Raw genomic sequence first — 18,675 nt, forward strand, 5'->3', positions numbered from 1 at the left:
GCTTCTATACAACAATGAAAATGACATGAATGAATTTTTGCTCCCTACAACATTGTAGATGAATCTCAGAAACACAATGTTGAGCAAATGAAAACAGACACAAACAGTACATACACTTTGATTTTATGGAGATTAAAGCTCAAATTCAGACAAAGCTAAACTCTGGTGGTAGAAGAATGGCTATCTGTAGATAGGAGCAATGACTAGTAGACAACATACAGGAGAATTCTAGGGTACAGTAAATGTTTTATTTCTTAATCTGGGTGCTGGCTAGAGATATTTTCACACTATAAATGTTCTTTGGGTGGATTTTTATGATTTGTGCCTTTTTTCTTATCCGCTATATGTCAGTGAAAAGATTTATTTTTAAAAGTTTAATCTATGATTTCAGAATATGATAACAGAAAAATGCTCTAAGAGGAGTTTGGAGTTTTCCATGGAAGAACCAAAATCTCAGCAAAGCAAAAACAAATACATAGTATATAAATAGTGTATAAGCTATAATTGTTTTAACATTCTGTGAACACTAGTTATGTTCATCTTCTTTCTTAAATTTTGTGTTTTTAGTTAATAATGGCCAAAAAAAGAGAGTTACTTGATTTTCAACCTATTATCAAGACTCTTACTATTGGTGAAGCACTATACCATATTCCATGGCTAGGTAAAGACAAAAAACATTTAAAATTTTTTAAGGTAAGATTTTTTATTTCCTAGTAATGCCATCTTTGATGTAATACCATCTTTAATGCACCAACAAATGATCTTTTAAAAAACATTTAACCATGATACTTTGCAGTTTAAAATTATTTAGATGTGTTTTATGCCTGTAGGATAAAATCAGAATCCTTTTGCAAAGACTTTCCACGGTATGCCTCCTGCCTACCTCTCTATCTTCATCCTCTGTTGCCATTTTTTGTATACCCCATACTCTATTTATCCTGTATTACTCTGTTTCCCCAAGTACTTTACACTGTTTTCTAATTCCATTTCCCTGTGAGTGCTATTTACTTTTCTTGGAATCCCCTTGTTTTCAAACCTTCCCTGCTTATTTCTTCTCCAGAAACAACCCCACCAAAGGTACTCAGAAAAGTAGGCTTGGGGTCAAACACCCTACCTGTAGAAGGTCATCCTGTGGTCCACCCTGAGTTTGGAGGACCAAAGGTGTTACCATTGTATCCATTATATACCTTTCTTACAGCATCAAGTAAATTACATTACAATCACCCTTACATCTCTCTTCAAAACTGTATTTTTTAGCTCATCCAACTTTTGAATACCCAGCCCCTGGCACTTTGCATATTCCATAGTGGTAGCTCAATTAAGTGTTTGTGGAATGAACAAATAAATGGGTCTATCTTGTTCTAATAACATTCTTTCTTTGTACCTGTTTGGTGTTCTAATAACATTATTTCTTTGTACCTATTTGGTGTGAAAAGACCAATTATATTTGCCCACCTGATTAAAATACTTTGAATGAATAAATTTTTTGTTTATTTCAAGAGATGTTTAGAGCATGAGTATGCATAAGACATATATGTGTCACTAGCCTGCATCTGTTCTGATTATTTTTCATCCAGATGAAATATTTTCATTCTTCCAGTACATTTTTATCCCTACATTAGATAATTCCTTTCTTAATCCATGCATAAATACCCCATCTGAATTTACGTATATCTATAAATATTCACCTTCTTCTCTTTGCTATTCATAATTCCTATGTTCTCTTACAAATTTATTACTAACACAGTATCGCAGATATCATTGAGTGAAATTGACTTTAAAAATGTAAAAACTTTTTTATTAAAATGTAAACTTCAAATCCCCAACCATTGCTAAAATACTGGTTATAGCTTATATATTCAGTAATTCTTTTTTAGGGAAGAACCAAATTGGTAACATATGATTGTGGAAATGATATATTTGAAGAAGGTGATGAGCCCAAAGGAATTTACATAATTATTTCAGGCATGGTAAAGGTAAGGCAGAGTTACTTATAAATGCACTTGTGAGCATTCGTTTTAAAATTTTATAAAATTGACAATAGTTTTCTATGTTAAGAACTGCATTGTTCCTTTTTCAGGACAGCAATTACCAACCAAACAATAATTTGTTCTTGTTCAAACACAATGGATAACACTACCCATCACCTTTTAAGCCATACTTTGCCATAAATAACAAAAATAAAAATCAAATAGATTATCTTTAAGATGGAAAATCATCATATAAATTGTTATTCATCTTGTTTGTCTGAGTGGAGCGTTTTGCCATTGTAAGGCAGATAAAGTTTGGCTGAGCAGGAAGCAGCAGAAAGATCAGAGTATTTAAGGACTCTTTGTTCCTAAGTCATTACTAATTTAATAAATTTGCATAAAAATGTATGAGTAATAAGTATTCTCAAAATAATGTATATATATATATATATAAATTGTTAAAGCCAAAAGAAAAAATGCCATAAATTAGATAGTTTTGATAAATTAACTAGCATACATATTTTTGTCTTTCTTTGTTCCTCAACAGCTTCAAAGATCAAAGCCAGATTGGTTAATTGACCAAACATTCTGGGAGTTGGAGGAGAAAGATCATCAGATAACTTATACAGACTATGTGCTCAGTGGGGAAATAATAGGAGAGCTGAACTGTTTAACTAATGAACCCATGAAATATTCTGCTACCTGTGTAACTGTAGTGGAGGTCAGAAAACATCACTTTATGTCTTACTGTTGTATCTTGTTAAATATCTAGTATGAAATTTAAGGTTATTTTTGTACTTAGTACATGCTTACAATCTAGTGGAAATTTTTTAAAAGAATAGGAATAGTAAAGGAACAGAACTTGTTCACAGAATTATACTTACCCAGTATGATGTCCTGCCAAAATTCCTTGCAAATGTTATCCAACAAAATCAAAAGAATTTAATCAGAAAAACAGTTATATAAGATCGCTAATGGGGAAATTAGGTAGGATATGTTTACTATCAAAACCATAATTTGGAGGGTAAGAAAGGGGAAAAGTCAGAGAGCTAAGATCTATTAATAGAAAAGTTGAGCAAAGTGGATGGAAGTTTCGCTAGCTGAGATTGAGGAGAAAACCCTCAAAGCAAAAGAGGCTCCCACTGGCTTAATTTGAACTTGAAAAGAACAATGACTATAAACAAATGAACTCCATAAATATATAAAACTCCATGAGTTGATAACAACACCAATTTTTAAAATTTCCAATAAGATAGCTGAGATATCAACTTATTAGTCTAAAAATCGATATTTTTTTAAGAGAAAGAAGTACACATTTATCCTGACTTTCCTCTATGAATTCTACTAAGATAACGAAAAAAGATGAGGAAAATTTTTTTCTGTAAAGAAGAATTCCAGCTAACAAATATAGACTGAGAGAATTAGAATACCTCCATTTTGCCATCTCTAATGAAATAATAGATCTAGGCAATAACCATCAATCGACACTAACGCTGCTAAGTGGTGGGTTAATGGGAAAATGTATAATGAAAGTACCTGGCTGACACCCTTAAGGACAATCTTAGTTAGCATCATTAAAAGTGGGACAACTGAGCATCATGTACCTCATGATATGAGGCAGCAGAAGTACTAGCACCACCCCATGAAGTCTTCCCACACAAGAAAAAGAGAAAACCTGAAGCCTCTAGATCTAGCCAGTTTACAGAAAATGCAAGAAGGCAGAAACAAGTTAATTGACACCAGGACAAAATAATTAGCTAAATTCAGAATGTGGAAGGCCTTCAAGCCAAATGACGAATTTTTTCCCCAACAAATCAATGGCATGAAAAGGGGATGGGGAGGAGGAATAAGGCAAGGGAAAACTTTAAAATGTCTCTTATCATTCAGCAATGCATATTAGAATATTTACAAGAGAAATTATACAATACTTGTGATTGCATGAAAATACTCTATGCTTCTGCTTTTGGCTATAATGAAGTTCTTGGTAGCATACCAGCACACCCACCATAAGCAACAATAGAACTTGACAAAATATGTTTTCAGTCATTGGGAAAACAGTCAGTATAAGTCTGGGAACTTTGAGAGAAGAGAAACTCACAAGATAAGCCACATATTCACCTTGACCCTCTGGCCAGGACAGTTTCCAGCCAAACACAATAAGACTCCAAGCAGAAGATAATGATCCTGCTGAGGTAAGAAGGGGAAGATCAGAAATTACGGCAGCTCAGCTGACTGGAATCTGCAGGGCTGGGCCGAGGAGAAGGCGTTGGACAGGGAGAGATGGAGGAGTCTGTGTGATGGTTCTTTACAAATGATTGGTTGAAGGATGGGCAATATGCACAGGACGAGTGTCATGCGGGAGACCCTGCTCGCTGCGCCATTTGTCGTGCGGGAGACCCTGCTCGCTGCGCCATTTGTCGTGCAGGGCGGCCTGCAGGGTCTCTGCTCCCACTCCCCATACAAGAACGCAGGATATGGTGAGGCCAAAAAGGAACACCCACGGAGCCATAGGTAGGGGAGTCATACCACTGTATTCTCTCTGGCGGCACTATACTCTCACTAGAGGCTGGATCCACACTGTCCGCAAACCGTCATCCACGCTTGCCAGCCCAGCCGCCATCTTCTTGCTAGCCCCCATTCTTTCTCTCTTTTTTCTCTAGCGTAGCCACAGCAGTTATATTAGTGGTCAATGGCTCACTGGTTACAGCTGACGGCCAACTAGCCACAGCTGATGGCCATGCAATCACAGTTGGCCATTTACTACCTGAGCCAGCACCTGTCTATGTGAGGCTGAGAGCCTGGAAACTACTTTCTGGGGCTCTGCCCCCACAACGAGACAAAACTAAAATTTATCAGATTGTTAAGAAAGGAACAGAGGTCAAGAAGTGTCAGTGATTAGGGATGTTTAAGATTTTGTCAGTGTAGGTAGGGGTTTGGAGAAATTTACCCCCTTTCCCTCTTAAGTCTTCTGGCCTATTGAATAATTAACATGATATAGGATAGATTAACAGAAGAAAATAACAAAATTTAATTATGTATGCACATACAAGATTCCATAAGAAGATGAGTTCCTAGGACATTCAGGCAGTTGAGGCTTATTAGCCATCTTGAGCTAAGGAGAAAGGAAGGGGGAGTAATGATTTAGGACTTCAAAGAGGAGGAAGGCAATTCACATGGAGATGGAAAAGCAAGTGTTTGGTAAACAAATGTTTGCTGGGTCACATGTTATCTATTTCAATTATTTAAAAAAGAAATTTAAGAAATTCATTTCAAGTTGATCATTGCTAGTATAGGAAAATAGAGTGGATTTTTGGAATTTGAAGTTATATCTTGATACCATGCTAACTCCACTATAAACTCTAGTTATTTTTGATAGATTTTTAAAGGAATTAACAAATACAGATATTATGTCATCTGCAAAGACAATTTTAGTGTTTCCTTTGTAACTTTTATGTCAGTTTATTTCTTTTTCTAGTCCTATTGTACTAGGTAAATAGGAATAAAGTTAATGAAAGATGGGTAAGCTCTCTGCAATGAAAACTACAAAACATTTTTTAGAGCACTTACAGACTCTAAATAAATGGGAGGTATTACACATTTATGGATTAAAAGCCGTAATTTTTTAAAGCTGTCCCTTCTTCCCAAATTGATCTACAGACTTAATGCAATCTCAATGAAATCTCAATAGATACTTTCTTATAGAAATTTATAAGCTGCTTGTAAAATGTATATGGAAATACAAAGTACCTAGAACAGACAAAACAAAATTTGATAATATTAGGTGACCTACCACTACCTGATTCAAAGACTTATTACAAATCTATAAGAATCAAGACCATGTGGTACTAGCTTAAGGTTAAGCCAATACCAAAATGTAGGTCAATGGAACAGGGGAGAGATTCTGGAAGTAGATCCACATATATATAATCAATTGATTTTTGACAATAATAGTATTTTCAAAAGACGATCCTGAAAATACTAAATATCCCTGTGGACGCAATGATAAATTCTGCACAAAAATTAATTTGAAATGGCCATAGACCTAAACATAAAACTAGAACTGTAAAAATTCTAGAAGAAAACAGGAAATCTTGAAATAGAGACAGATTTCTTAGCCAGGACACAAAAAGCACTAACCACAAAATGAAATATTGATAAACTGGTTGTTACTAAAATTAAAATCTCTTGCTCTTTAAAAAGATACCATTAAGAATATTAAAAAAGCAAGTCACTGCCTGGGAGTGGTAAGGGGAGTTTTTCACAATGTGTTTATCTTAAAAAGGACTTGACAAAGGAATATTTAAAGAATTCTTACAACTCAGAAATAAGATGACAAGTTACCAAATTAAAAATTGGGCAAATAATTTGAACGGACACTTCACAAAGGAATATACAATGGCCAATAAACACATGAAGAAGATTCTCAATATCATTAGCTCTCAGAGAAATGCAAATTAAAATCATGATGAGGTTATTACTACATACCTACTACAGTGGCTAAAAATAGAAAGACTGAATACCAAGTATTGGTGAGGGTGTGTAGCAACTGAAATTCTCATATGTGGCTGGTAAGAGTGTAAAATGTTACAACTCCTTCTGAAAACAGTTTGGCGGTTTCTTCTAAAGTTAAACACACACATAACCTATTACCCAGCAATCTCATTCATCAATACTTACCCAAATGAAATAAGAACCAGCATATAAAATGTCTTCTACATTCATCGTAGCTTATTCCTGATAGCCAATAGTCTGTTGTTAGCAACAGCATTTTATTGTAGCCTAAAGTGTTTGCTCACCTCAAAGAATGTATTTTTAGAAATATTTACATCTTTAGTTAAAAAGATTTAGTGATTTTTGATACTTCTTTTCTATTTTTTTATAATCTATAAGAATAATAAAGAATTTCTCTTTGGATTATGTGGTCTTTTAATATTTAGTGTGTGACATAATCACACAAATATTTTGTTACACTTCCAGGCAATAACATGAATCTTACATAATTTAAATTCTTAGTTTCAATAATATATATATATATATATATATATATATATATATATATATATATTTTATATATTTATATAAACTTTTTTTCCTTAAACCATAGGTGCACAGAATGAAATATTTAATTTATATCCTCCTTTTTCCAGACATGTTTTATTCCCAAATATCTCTTGGATGAATCTTTTGAACAATGTTGTCCTCACATTGAATATAACATATGGCGAAAACTTGGACTTTCTGTTACTGCCCAAAAGATCAGGGAACATTTATCTTATGAGGTAAGACATATTTATGTAAACTTGTCCTTCTCTCCTGGTGGAATTAGTTGCATTAAAGTATTGTTAGAAATTAAGTAGTTAGGAATTTATATTAAACTTTATAAACAAACAGTGGACTATAAAATTGTGTTTTTCTAATAGGATTGGTCCTACAAGATGCAACTAAAGCTCTGTAACACTCATGTAAAAGATATCCCAAAGAACACCAAGATTGATATCTATGATGAAAATGCAATTTATGTCATCCTCATGCATGGAGCTGTAGAAGATTGTCAGTTTCGAAATGCTTATAAGGCACCTTTCTTAATTCCTATAACATGCCATCAGGTAAAAAAATATTGATTCATGTCTTCAGATCAATATGCCATATGTCCAACAATGTATTAATATTATAAAAATTGTCACTTTTCCATCTTCCCATCCTCTCCTTTTCCTATACCACTCCATAAACACGTACACACACACGTACACACACACATAGCACATGTATCCTAAGTTAATTGATTGCTTTGGCATTGAGAAGCCCAAACACCAAGCTATTTCTGTTCAATATCAATGAAGCAGGCCAACCTTGTATATTTTGGCCATGATTAGATTTTGTTGCAGTTGTAAATATCAAAAGAGGGCCTATTAATTTCATTTAGACATTGCAAAAGACCACATTCTCTGGACTGTATCAAGAGTACTCTAGAAAGGTTCCGCCAGTCCCATGTTGAACTGAGTGCCTGTGGTATTTCCCCAGCTACTCTGAAAGGGAATGTAAAAGTAAAAGATATCTCATATTTAAGGTGTTGAGTTTTCTTCCAATCAAATTGAGAAGCTCTGCCACATGAAGAAGGAAGGAAAGAAGACTTTGTGTGCGTGTGCGTGTGTGTGTGTGTGTGCGTGCAGATGTTTGTGTGTGTTGGGGTAGAATAAGAGAAGCACGTATTCAGAGGAATCAGGGAACATATAAAATACAGCTAGAGAAAGTAAATTGAAAAAAGGACCTAGAATTAATTAAATTTGGCACGTATGTTTAAAGCAACTATTATATGACAGGAACAGTGCTAGATGATAAAATGATCACGACAAATGAGACTGCAACTTGCCCTCAAGAGCGTCTAAACCAAGTGAAAAGAAACATATATCAATATATTAAATAAAACAGTTACAGCGATGATAGAAGTACTTACAAGGTATATCTGAGACACAGGAAAAGCATGAGGTGGGGATAAGAGGAATCCTGAGGTGAGAAATAGTTACAAGAAAATTTTCTAAGTGGAACGCCACCAGCACCAATGTGATTCCTAGTGAAGGGCAGTGAAACATTATTCTTAATTATGGTGCTCCCTACCTCTACTCCTGAATATATAATAATAGAACTTTGGTGTGAGTGCTGGTTGGGAATTTAGGTGGACAAGCAAGTGATTCTCAAGGCAGCCCAAAACCTGCCCAAATTTGTCGGCTCTCCTGGGCATAAAGTTTGAAAACAACCACAACACAAAGTTGAAGAATTTCTTGAACTCCTTTGATTTTTAAACTATCTGCCACATTAAAAACAATACAAAACAAAACCTCTCTGGATGGTATTTTAAAGGGTCATTGATGATTAATTCTTGATAATTTTTCTCATTTGTAGGAGAAATTAACAAAACATTTTAAAAATCAATGAAATTACATGGAATATTGACTTTCACAATACCAACAAGTCCACATATTTTAAGATATCTCCTAATATCTACTATGTTTTCAGTTTTTCAGATGCAGACATTTAGAGAGGGCCTGAGATAATAACTTACCAGAGAAACATTTAATTGTATGCTATTTACCCAGAAGTTAACTTATATTCTGTCACCTTACAGATACAAGGTACTGAAGATTTCACAAAGGTAATGATTGTTCAAACCGCTATTGATGTGAGAAAATTTGAATGGAACACTAGAAAGTATGTGGCCTCATATAAACTGCATGTTCCAGCACAATCAGTATGTGAGTTATATTTCTTTAAGCAATTAAGAACTTACTTTCCATTTATAAAATAGCCATATATGCATTTGGAAATTGTTGTATGGATTCTCCTGGAGTATTGAGAAATCCTTTTAACTGCCGTATTTCATATTCAATGTATAAATTCAGACTGAGACTATCTAAGTTATAGTTAGAAATGATTCTATATTTTATCTATAAGAATAAACATGTGTAATTATCAAAATAATATGAAAAATGATTAAAAAGGGAATTTGTAGTTCTTCCCCCAAATTGAGATATTTTATATAGTAGCATTAATGAAAATAGTGTTGTGCTGTCTGAACAGCAGAGATATAAATCATTGGAACTGAACAGATATCCTTGATATAAAGCCTATTCTTCATACAAATTTCTCATGATAAAATGGAATCATAACATAAATGATTCTTTCATAACTACTATTAAACCATTGATTAACAAAAATTCATAAACGCAGACAACAGTTTAGTGGTTACCAGAGGGTAAGAGGAAGGGAGTGAAGTAGAAGAGGGTAAACGGGGTCAAATATATGGTGAAGGAAGGACATTTGATTTTGGGTGGTGAGCACACAATGCAATATATAGTTGATGTATTATAGAATTGTACACTTGAACCTATATAATTTAATTAACCAATGTCACTCCAATAAATTTAATAAAAAATTTTGAAACATAAGTTAGAGGGAGATTAAAAAATTAAATAGTAAAGAATTAAAGTATGGAACTAAATAATAATAGAATTTAATATTTATTGTTTCACTAAAGGGGAAATAATATCCTAATTAAGAAAAATATAAATTAATTTTAAAATTATGTGTTTCAATAAAAGTATTACTAATCAAGAGATCAGCAAGAGATAATTCACAGAATAAAATTTACTTTAAAAACAAAATGTAGAGAGCTGATCCAAGATGGCAGAGCAGAAAAACATTGTGCGTGCTTCCTTCCATGAACACATTAAAATTACAATTAAATTATAGAGCAATCAACCTGGAGAATCACCTGAAGTCTAATTGAAGAAGTTTTATAACTCAGGATATGAAGAAGAAACAATATCAAGACTGGAAGGAGGGGCAGAGACTTGAAACCAGCTAGCTCCAAACCTCCGTGTGGTGGTTGAGAACGAGGAAAAATATTGCAGCCATGGAGGTTCCCCCCAGAGGAGTGAGGGACCCCAGCTGCAAACCAGTCTCTCCAGCCCAGAGTACTGGTGCCAGGAAAAGGAACCCTCACAACATCTGGCTGTGAAAAACAGTAGGGATTCCCACCATCCAACTGGGATGGAAGGCTGTGGAAAACCCAGACATCCTCTTAAACAGCCCATGCACAGACTCTCACTCACAGGCACTCACTCACCTTGGGCTCCGGCTGAGGAACCATAACTCAGGGGTGCCAGAGACATATAGGAGATAGACTGAGATGTGTGGCTTCCTATTGAGGGCTAGAAGACAGCCACCATCATCCCTGTGTGAGGTTCTTCTCCCATACAGCTGACAGGCAGGTACCCTCTTTTCTGTGTTGAGCCCTCCCCTACAGGCCAAATCTGAATCTGATTGGCCTCAGGAGCTCTGTTCTACTCTGCTGACTCACTGTGACTTTGCCCCACACGACTCGCCCAACAGCAGAGGCACTTTCTCCATGAGCAGATAGCCCTGCCCAGATTGCACTCTTTCTTGGAAAACTATTAGAGTCCACAGGTCCTAGGTGGGCAGCAACTGGCCTTAGAGTGCTCTGAGACTTTCACTGAGCAGCTCCAGCCTCAGCACTGGCACCAAACCAGAGTCTGCATTAAACTGGTGACCACAACTTTTCTCCCTCTAGTAACTCCCTGAGCCCCACCTCACCCAACTTATGTACCTGCATAAGGCTTTATGAGGGGCGGAAACTTAAGGGAGTTGGCAGGTGGCAGCAGTCCTCTGGGTGTCCTAGCAGAGCTACCACAGGCCCTATATTGGTGGCAGATATCTTCAGTCCACAGCATGGCCTCTCCCATCTCCCTCCAGGGTTAGCATGAGCAGCAAACAACTGTGGATCACTTTGTAGCTCCTACCACGTAGTCCTGGGCCAGTCCCAGGCAGTGGATGACCTGGACCTGTACCAGAGACCCTTTCAAGGAGCCCTAGAATCAACATACATGGAGGTTGGCTCATACCACAGCAGAGCACTGCCCAATTAGTCCCACAAGCAGCACACACAAGAGCAGTCTCAAAAGGCACCAGAACCTGTTAGGGTGAATCCCACTCAGTGGGCTAAGCCCACCACACAGCAGCCTGTAATCCATGGACATGGCTAAACCCCACAGCCAGTCAGCCTAAGGGTCAATCCCACCCATTAATGTGCCAACGGCAAACCGTTGAGACTCTTAAGGCTCAACTATAACAGGAGGGCACATACAATGCATGCAAGGGACACTCCTGGAGCACCCAGAGCAGGTGACTAGGGAGACTGTGTCAGGAACCCACAGGACACCTACTGTATAAGGCTACCCAGTCAAGACTGAGAGATGTAGCAGATCTACTTAATACATAGAAACAGAGAGGCAGCCAGCATGAGGAAACAAAGAAATACATCCCAAATGAAAAAAACATAAGAAAAATCCTGAAGAACTGAATGAAATGAAGGCAAGCAATCTATCAGAGACAGAGTTCAAAACAATAGCTATAAGGATGTTCAAGGAACTTAGTGAGAACTTCAACAGAGAGATAGCAAGTATAAAAAAGGGCATAAAAACCATAAAAAAGAATCAGTCAGAAGTGAAGAATACAATAACTGAAATGAAGAATACATTAGAAGGAATCACCATCAGGCTACATGAAGCAGAGGATCAAACTGGCAATTTGGAAGACAAAGTAGCAGAAAACACCCAATTGGAACAGCAAAACAGAGAAAACAATATAAAAAAATGAGGATAGTTTAAGAGACTTCTGGGATAACATCAAGTGTAACAAAATTAATACCATAGCAATACCAGAAGGAGAAGAGAGAAAGCAAGAGATTGAAGAAATAATGACTGAAAACTTTCCTAACCTGGAGAAAGAAATAGACACACAAGTTCAGGAAGCACAGAGAGACCCAAACAAGGCCCATACCAAGACCCATTATAAGTAGAATGACAAAGGTTAAAGACAAAGAGAAAATCCTAAAAGCAGCAAGAGAAACGCAGCTAGTAACTTATAAGGGAGTTCCCATAAGATTATTAGCTGATTTCTCAACAGAAACTTTGCAGGCCAGGACGAATTGGCACAAAATATTCAACGTGATAAAAAGCAAGGACCTACAGCCAAGATTACTCTCAAAGCTATCATTTAGAATCGAAGGACAGATAAAGAACTTCCCAGACAAGAAAAAAGCTAAAGAAGTTCATCACCACCAAACCAGTATTACAAGGAAAGTTAGAGGGACTTCTTTAAGATGGGAAAAACAGCTAGATTGGGGGGGAGGGGTGGCAGGGGGCATAAGGGGGAAGCTGAGGGGATTAGAAAGTACAGTCGGTAACCACAAGATTGCTACAGGGATACGAAAGTTAATTTGGGGAATGTAATCAATGATGTTGTAAAGATTTTGTAGGGTATCTGATGGACACTTGTCTCATTAGGGAGACCACCTCAGGGATGGTGTAGATGCCTGATCACTGCACTGTACATCTGAAGCTGAACAATAATGAATGTCAACTACAATTATATATATATATATATATATATATATATATATATATATATATATATATATATATATAATAGTTACAAGAAGCAGAGTACAGCATTAGGAATAGAGAGAGTGGAAATGTAATGGCTGTGTACGATGTTAGAGGAGTAGTGGATAGAGGGAGGGGGTTGTTACTGTGTGATGGATATAAATGATAAATGTCTAACTATTACATTGTTTTGTGTACCTGAATCTAATTTTTAAAAATGTCTTAAAAAAAGATGGAAAAATGGAAGATCAAAATTATGAATAATGAAATGGCAGTAGCTACATATCTATCAATAATTACTTTCAATTTAAATGGATTAAATGCTCTACTCAAAAGACATAGGAGGGCTGAATGGATAAGAAAACAAGACCTTTACATATGCTGCTTACAAGAGAATCACTTCAGATTGAAAGACATACACAGACAGAAAATAAAGGAATGGGAAAAGATATTTCATGAAAATGGAAACAAATAAAAAATTTTAAAAAGTTGGAGTAGCAATACTTATACCAGACAAAACAGACTTTAAAGAAAGACTATAACAAGAGACAAAGAAGGACCTACTAATCCCACTTCAGGGTATTTATCTAAAGACACCCAAATGCTACTTTGAGGGGATGTGGGCATCCATATGTTCATTGAAGCATTGATTCCAATGACTTAGATGTGCAGGCAGCCTGAGTGTCTGTCAATGGAAGAATGGACATATGTATGGAATATATATATATATATATATATATATATATTCCTCATATTCAATGGAATATTGCTCAGCCATGGAAGGGAATGGCTTCTTGCCATCTGTGGAGTCATGTTTGGAACTGGAGGGTACTGTGCTGAGTGGACTCTAAGACAGAGAAAGACAGATGCAATGTGATTTCACTTATATGTGAAATCTAAAGAACAAAATAAACAAACAAAACAGAAACAAACTCATAGATACAGAGAACATTTTCATTGTTGCCAGATGAAAGGGGAGCTCGGGGGTGAGTGAAAAAGGGGAAGGGATTAAGAAGTACAAATTGGTTGTTACACAGTAATAATGGGGATGTAGGGTATAGCACAAGGGATATAATCAATAACATTGTAATAACTGTGTATGGTGTCAGATGGGAACTAAATTTTGGGGGGCGATAAATAAGAGGGGTTTGGGGTGAAAGATGAAGAAGGTGAAGGGATTAAGAAATACAAAGTGGTAGTTACAAAACAGTTATGGGGATGTAAAGTAAGCACAAGTAATATAGTCAATAATATGGTAATAACTATATATAGTGCCTGGTGGGTACTAGACTAGTCAGGGGGTCATTTCTTAAATTATGCAAATGTTTAACCACTATGCTGTACACCAGAAATTAACATAAATTAATATTGAATGTCAACTGTAATTGAAAAATTGAAAAAGTGCGGGAAAGATGAAAGGAAATTAAAGGTCCAAATTTCCAGGTATAAAACAAATAAGTCATAGGAATGTAATGTATAGCATAAGGAATATTGTCAATAATGTGATTGTGTGGTATGGTGTCAGATGGTTGCTGAAGTTACCATGGTGATCACTTCTTTAGGTATGTAAATGTTGGAATAACTATAGTGTACACCTGAAACTAATATATTTTATGTTAGTTATATTTTAATAAAAATATTTTTTAAAAAGTAAGCATAATATAAAGAAAAAACTAGTGGAAAAGTAGCAGGGGCATTCATATTCAAAACCTTCTAATTGTACATTAAAACTTTAATATAAAAAAATAAAAATTTTTTAAAAGAAGAAAAAATGTAAGAAAATGTTCAACACTGCTAATATTTAAGGAAACAGAAATTAAATGTTTGGTCTATTTAATTAGTGAGGTTTTTGTTTTGTTTTTTTAATTAGAATGCCTATTGACCAAAAAAAATGTAGTGATTCTGATATATATTCTTACTATGTTCACACCAGTACAATTTGATAAAGTAAATTTAGCACAAGATTCCAAAAGCTATAAGTGTTTATATCCTTTGATTAAATAACATAATTTCTATGTATGAATAATAAAAAGATAAATTAATATTATAATTTCTAGATATTTTTTCTAAAAAGAAAACATAAAAATGAAAATGGTAATTGAATAGTATTTATAAAAATTAGAAGTAATCAAAATGTTTAATGATAAATGAATGGTTAATTAAATTAACACATCAATCAACACAACTGAATTCTATACAGACATTAAACAATTAATTTCCATATAGTAATTTGGAAAAGGCCAATGACATATGTCAAGTAAAAATAGCAATGATATAACAATGTGTTGCTAATTTTAAACAAATTGTATCTTTATCATGTTACAATTACAGAACTGTGAATCCCTGTGGACACAGAATACTGTTATCACATGAGTCCCCACAGACCTTCAGATTAGGTATAAACAGGAGAAGATGGTTTTGGAACCTTCACCGTCAGCTCCTTCAATAGCCATCTCCCCTCCTCATTCTCTAAAACCGAGGCATACCAAACTGCTAATGGTTCACCTATTATGGGAGACCTAGTGGTCTCCTATTCCTGAACTTTTGCACATTCCTTCTGTTCCTTTTGCCTGGAGCACTCTAAATATCCCCCTCCTCACATCTCCCCATTGCCTGGAGCTAACTCCTTCTTATCCTTTAAATCTCAGCTTCTCCAAGGAGGCATCATTGATACATTCCAAATTCATGAAATTGCACTCTCTTCTGTGCTCCTAAAGCCCATGTATGCACACATTCCTAATTCTCCATATAGTATTTTTGCTTGTTTGTTTGTATGTTTGATGGTCTGTCTGCTCCATTAGAATATGAACTCCAAGAAAGCTCAATCATAGCTAGTTTGCTTTCTTATGTATCTCCATTGCTTACATGGCACTTTCAACACATATTAATATAAAATTGTTTTGGGATGGTGGGCAATAGATGATTTTGTTCCTCTACTTTCCAAACTTTCTGCACGTTTATTACATAATATTTAAAATAAAAGATTTTTAATCCTTTTATTTAAGTGACCCTTCTTCCATCCACTAATTGTATTTACCACCAATTTCAGATCACAGGCCCTGAGTGTGAGAGATTTGAACCTTGTTTAATTGGGTAGTTGAACTAATTTGAAACAGTCCATCATTTCAGTGCTTGAACTAACACAATCTTTTTTAAACCAGCTCATGAAGATGTCATTGAAGATGAAACAACTTTTGAGGTAAATTTAAAGCATTATTTTTAAAAGTTTTGTTTTGGGTAAAAGAGAATCAGGAATTGATTGAAACAACCAATGTCTTTCTCTTATTCTGAATGAGTTCATTTGCTAATCATTTTGTCAATTTTGATATGAACACTTTTTTAAGCTCAGGGTACAACAGAAATTGTATTTATATTTTTTTGTTAATATTCGAGAAGCAACAAAGAAAAACAAAGTTCAGGAGATGCCAGAATATTCTTCTTGAATCATGTTAGCAACCAGGCGTTACCAGAGTGGCTACTGTTGTTGTATATGAGCCCTTCCAGTTCTCTACCATGTGCTGAAACTCTGACTGGTCTGAAGTCTTTATAGCTATCTCAGCTATACACCTGGGATCTTCCAAGCTGAAGGCCGTTTGCTTCTGTTTTCACAATGCCTGTCACAAAGCAGGAGCTCGATAATCTAATTTACCCTGGGCTGACCTAAGCTATTCAGAAAATCCCATAAATGTTGATTAATTTCAGGGTCCACTGTGAAATTAGATAGGTCACTTGGGGATCTTCAAAACCCTGGGCCAACTTTGCAACAAGATCCCAAGTTGTGAAACACTGTAGAGCCCTGACAATGAAACTGAAGCAAAGAGAAATAGAGTGAAGTACCTCACTACAGCCACACCAGCCTACCTGCGGACTGGATCTTAGGGAATTCCAGATGGAATAAAGAATTTACTTTTAATTCCAGTCTTTGCCATGCTGTTTGTGTTACTCCAGAAGATGCTGATTATAATATAATACCTAGAGTTTGAGAAATGTCTGCTACATATACACAAGGCAGAGATTTGCGTATTTGGTTTTTAAAAATACGTTTTACAACAATTAAGTCCATTTGTTCTATTAGCACTAGGCATAAAACTCTGAAAGCACATGTTCCTTCTCCCCCACATCTCTCCTCACATGTATATGTTGAATGATAGTGACTTTAGGTTCTGTGAGGAAAGTTGAAGGTGTTCTTCTCAAGCACATCATTAACTCAAACGTGTCCAAGTTCCCTGGCCTTCAAGAGGCCAGCATTCTTCTTTAATATGCAAGTTCCCATCCTGCATAAAAGAAAGAGGTGCACTCCCTTCTGAAGCATTTTGGTATCTTCCTGGGGAAGCTTTTCCTCAAGCCTTCCCTGGTTGTTGCTTGTTACCTGAAACTCCCGACCCAGTAGCATACGGGCTAAGAGTGGAGTGCTGGCATGAGACTCTTGGGTTTCCCTCCTGGTTCCAACATTTACTAGCCATGTGACCTTGGACAAATTTCTTAACCTGTCCTAGCATCATTTTCCCATCTGCAAAACAAGGCTAATAACAATACTTATTTCATAGTGCTGCTGTGGAGATTTAAAAAATGCAAAGTACACTGTATAGTATTTGGCACATAACAAACAGTCCATACACATAATTTCTATTATTCTCTGTTAACCCCATTTTATCATTGAAAACTACTTCTCCAAACTTCTTTTGCTCTCCCTATATTAATTTTCTTAAAAATATGGACATCATCACCTCCCAACACAGTTGTTGCTGAAGACTAGGAAGTAACAAAGGAAAAGTACAAAGAAAAAAAGAAAAAAATGATGAGGAGGACAGTTAAGATAAAATATTAGATGGCTTCTAAAGTCTACTGATTAGGCCTTCTTTCTCCTTAGTCCTGGCCTGCTGCCAAGCTTGCAGAGTTAGCTTAATAGCATATTTTGGGGAATAGAGGGATATCAATGCTCTCCCTGTACATATGCCCCCAAAGTGCTGCTTTTTCATAATTAAAAAAAATTGATTGCATGATAATTGTAAATATAGAGGAAACAGTGTGAAAGTGAGAGATAGTCCATTAAATGGTAGAAACATCAGCTAGTGAGACACATAGAGAAGATGATCAAATTGCCTTATTTAGTAGATGCTTGTTCTCCCTGATGTTAGATGCTGGCTATGTTTCTGGACCAGCTCTCTTCCCACTCCCCACAAACCCTCTCCCCCACCACCACCCCAGAATTACGGTTTTACCTTTACATAATGAGAAGGCCTGTCAGAATGTGAAGCAGCGCCTCACAAAGTGTTTTGGTCCCCAGGACTAAGCACAAAGTGCTGTCACCACCAGAAGTGTCACTTCTTGGTCCCCTGCTCTGCAGACCAGATTTGATACCAGCCCTGCTTATATATATGCCTGACTCTCATTAATAGTCTCAGAATTTAACGGTTACTTCCTGTCTCAATTTATAGACTCAACAGTCTTCAAGTATATTTGGTAGTGTCACAGAGAAGATGAGCATCTATAAGAACACCTAGAATAAACCTAGATGAAATCCTGGTAAGCTGCTGCAGTTTCTTCATCACGCTCAGGAGCTCACCTGTTCCTGGAGCTACAGACTGAAGCCAGAAGTTCATTGGCACTTTGTGTGATAGTGTGAATTATATACCACTTTCCACTATTCATTATTTGCAATACGATCATTTCCACTAGCCAGTTGATTCTTCTAATGACACTATATCTACATTCTATTTTGGAAAATTAACTCTGAAATAAGA

General features: G+C 35.9%; 1 protein-coding gene across 1 annotated transcript in view; it reads left to right on the forward strand.

Moving 5' to 3' along the window:
- Positions 1 to 18,675, forward strand: part of SLC9C1 (solute carrier family 9 member C1) — a 99,637-nt gene that overhangs the window by 66,222 nt on the left and 14,740 nt on the right. The window contains exons 20-25 of the mRNA XM_074314135.1: positions 568 to 693; positions 1,878 to 1,976; positions 2,518 to 2,691; positions 7,118 to 7,249; positions 7,391 to 7,576; positions 9,094 to 9,216. Of these exons, the coding sequence (XP_074170236.1) occupies positions 568 to 693; positions 1,878 to 1,976; positions 2,518 to 2,691; positions 7,118 to 7,249; positions 7,391 to 7,576; positions 9,094 to 9,216 (840 nt within the window). The remainder of the gene's footprint in view (positions 1 to 567; positions 694 to 1,877; positions 1,977 to 2,517; positions 2,692 to 7,117; positions 7,250 to 7,390; positions 7,577 to 9,093; positions 9,217 to 18,675) is intronic.

The sequence above is a fragment of the Rhinolophus sinicus genome, linkage group LG01 (assembly GCF_036562045.2).
Source record: "Rhinolophus sinicus isolate RSC01 linkage group LG01, ASM3656204v1, whole genome shotgun sequence".
NCBI classification, from domain to species: domain Eukaryota; kingdom Metazoa; phylum Chordata; class Mammalia; order Chiroptera; family Rhinolophidae; genus Rhinolophus; species Rhinolophus sinicus.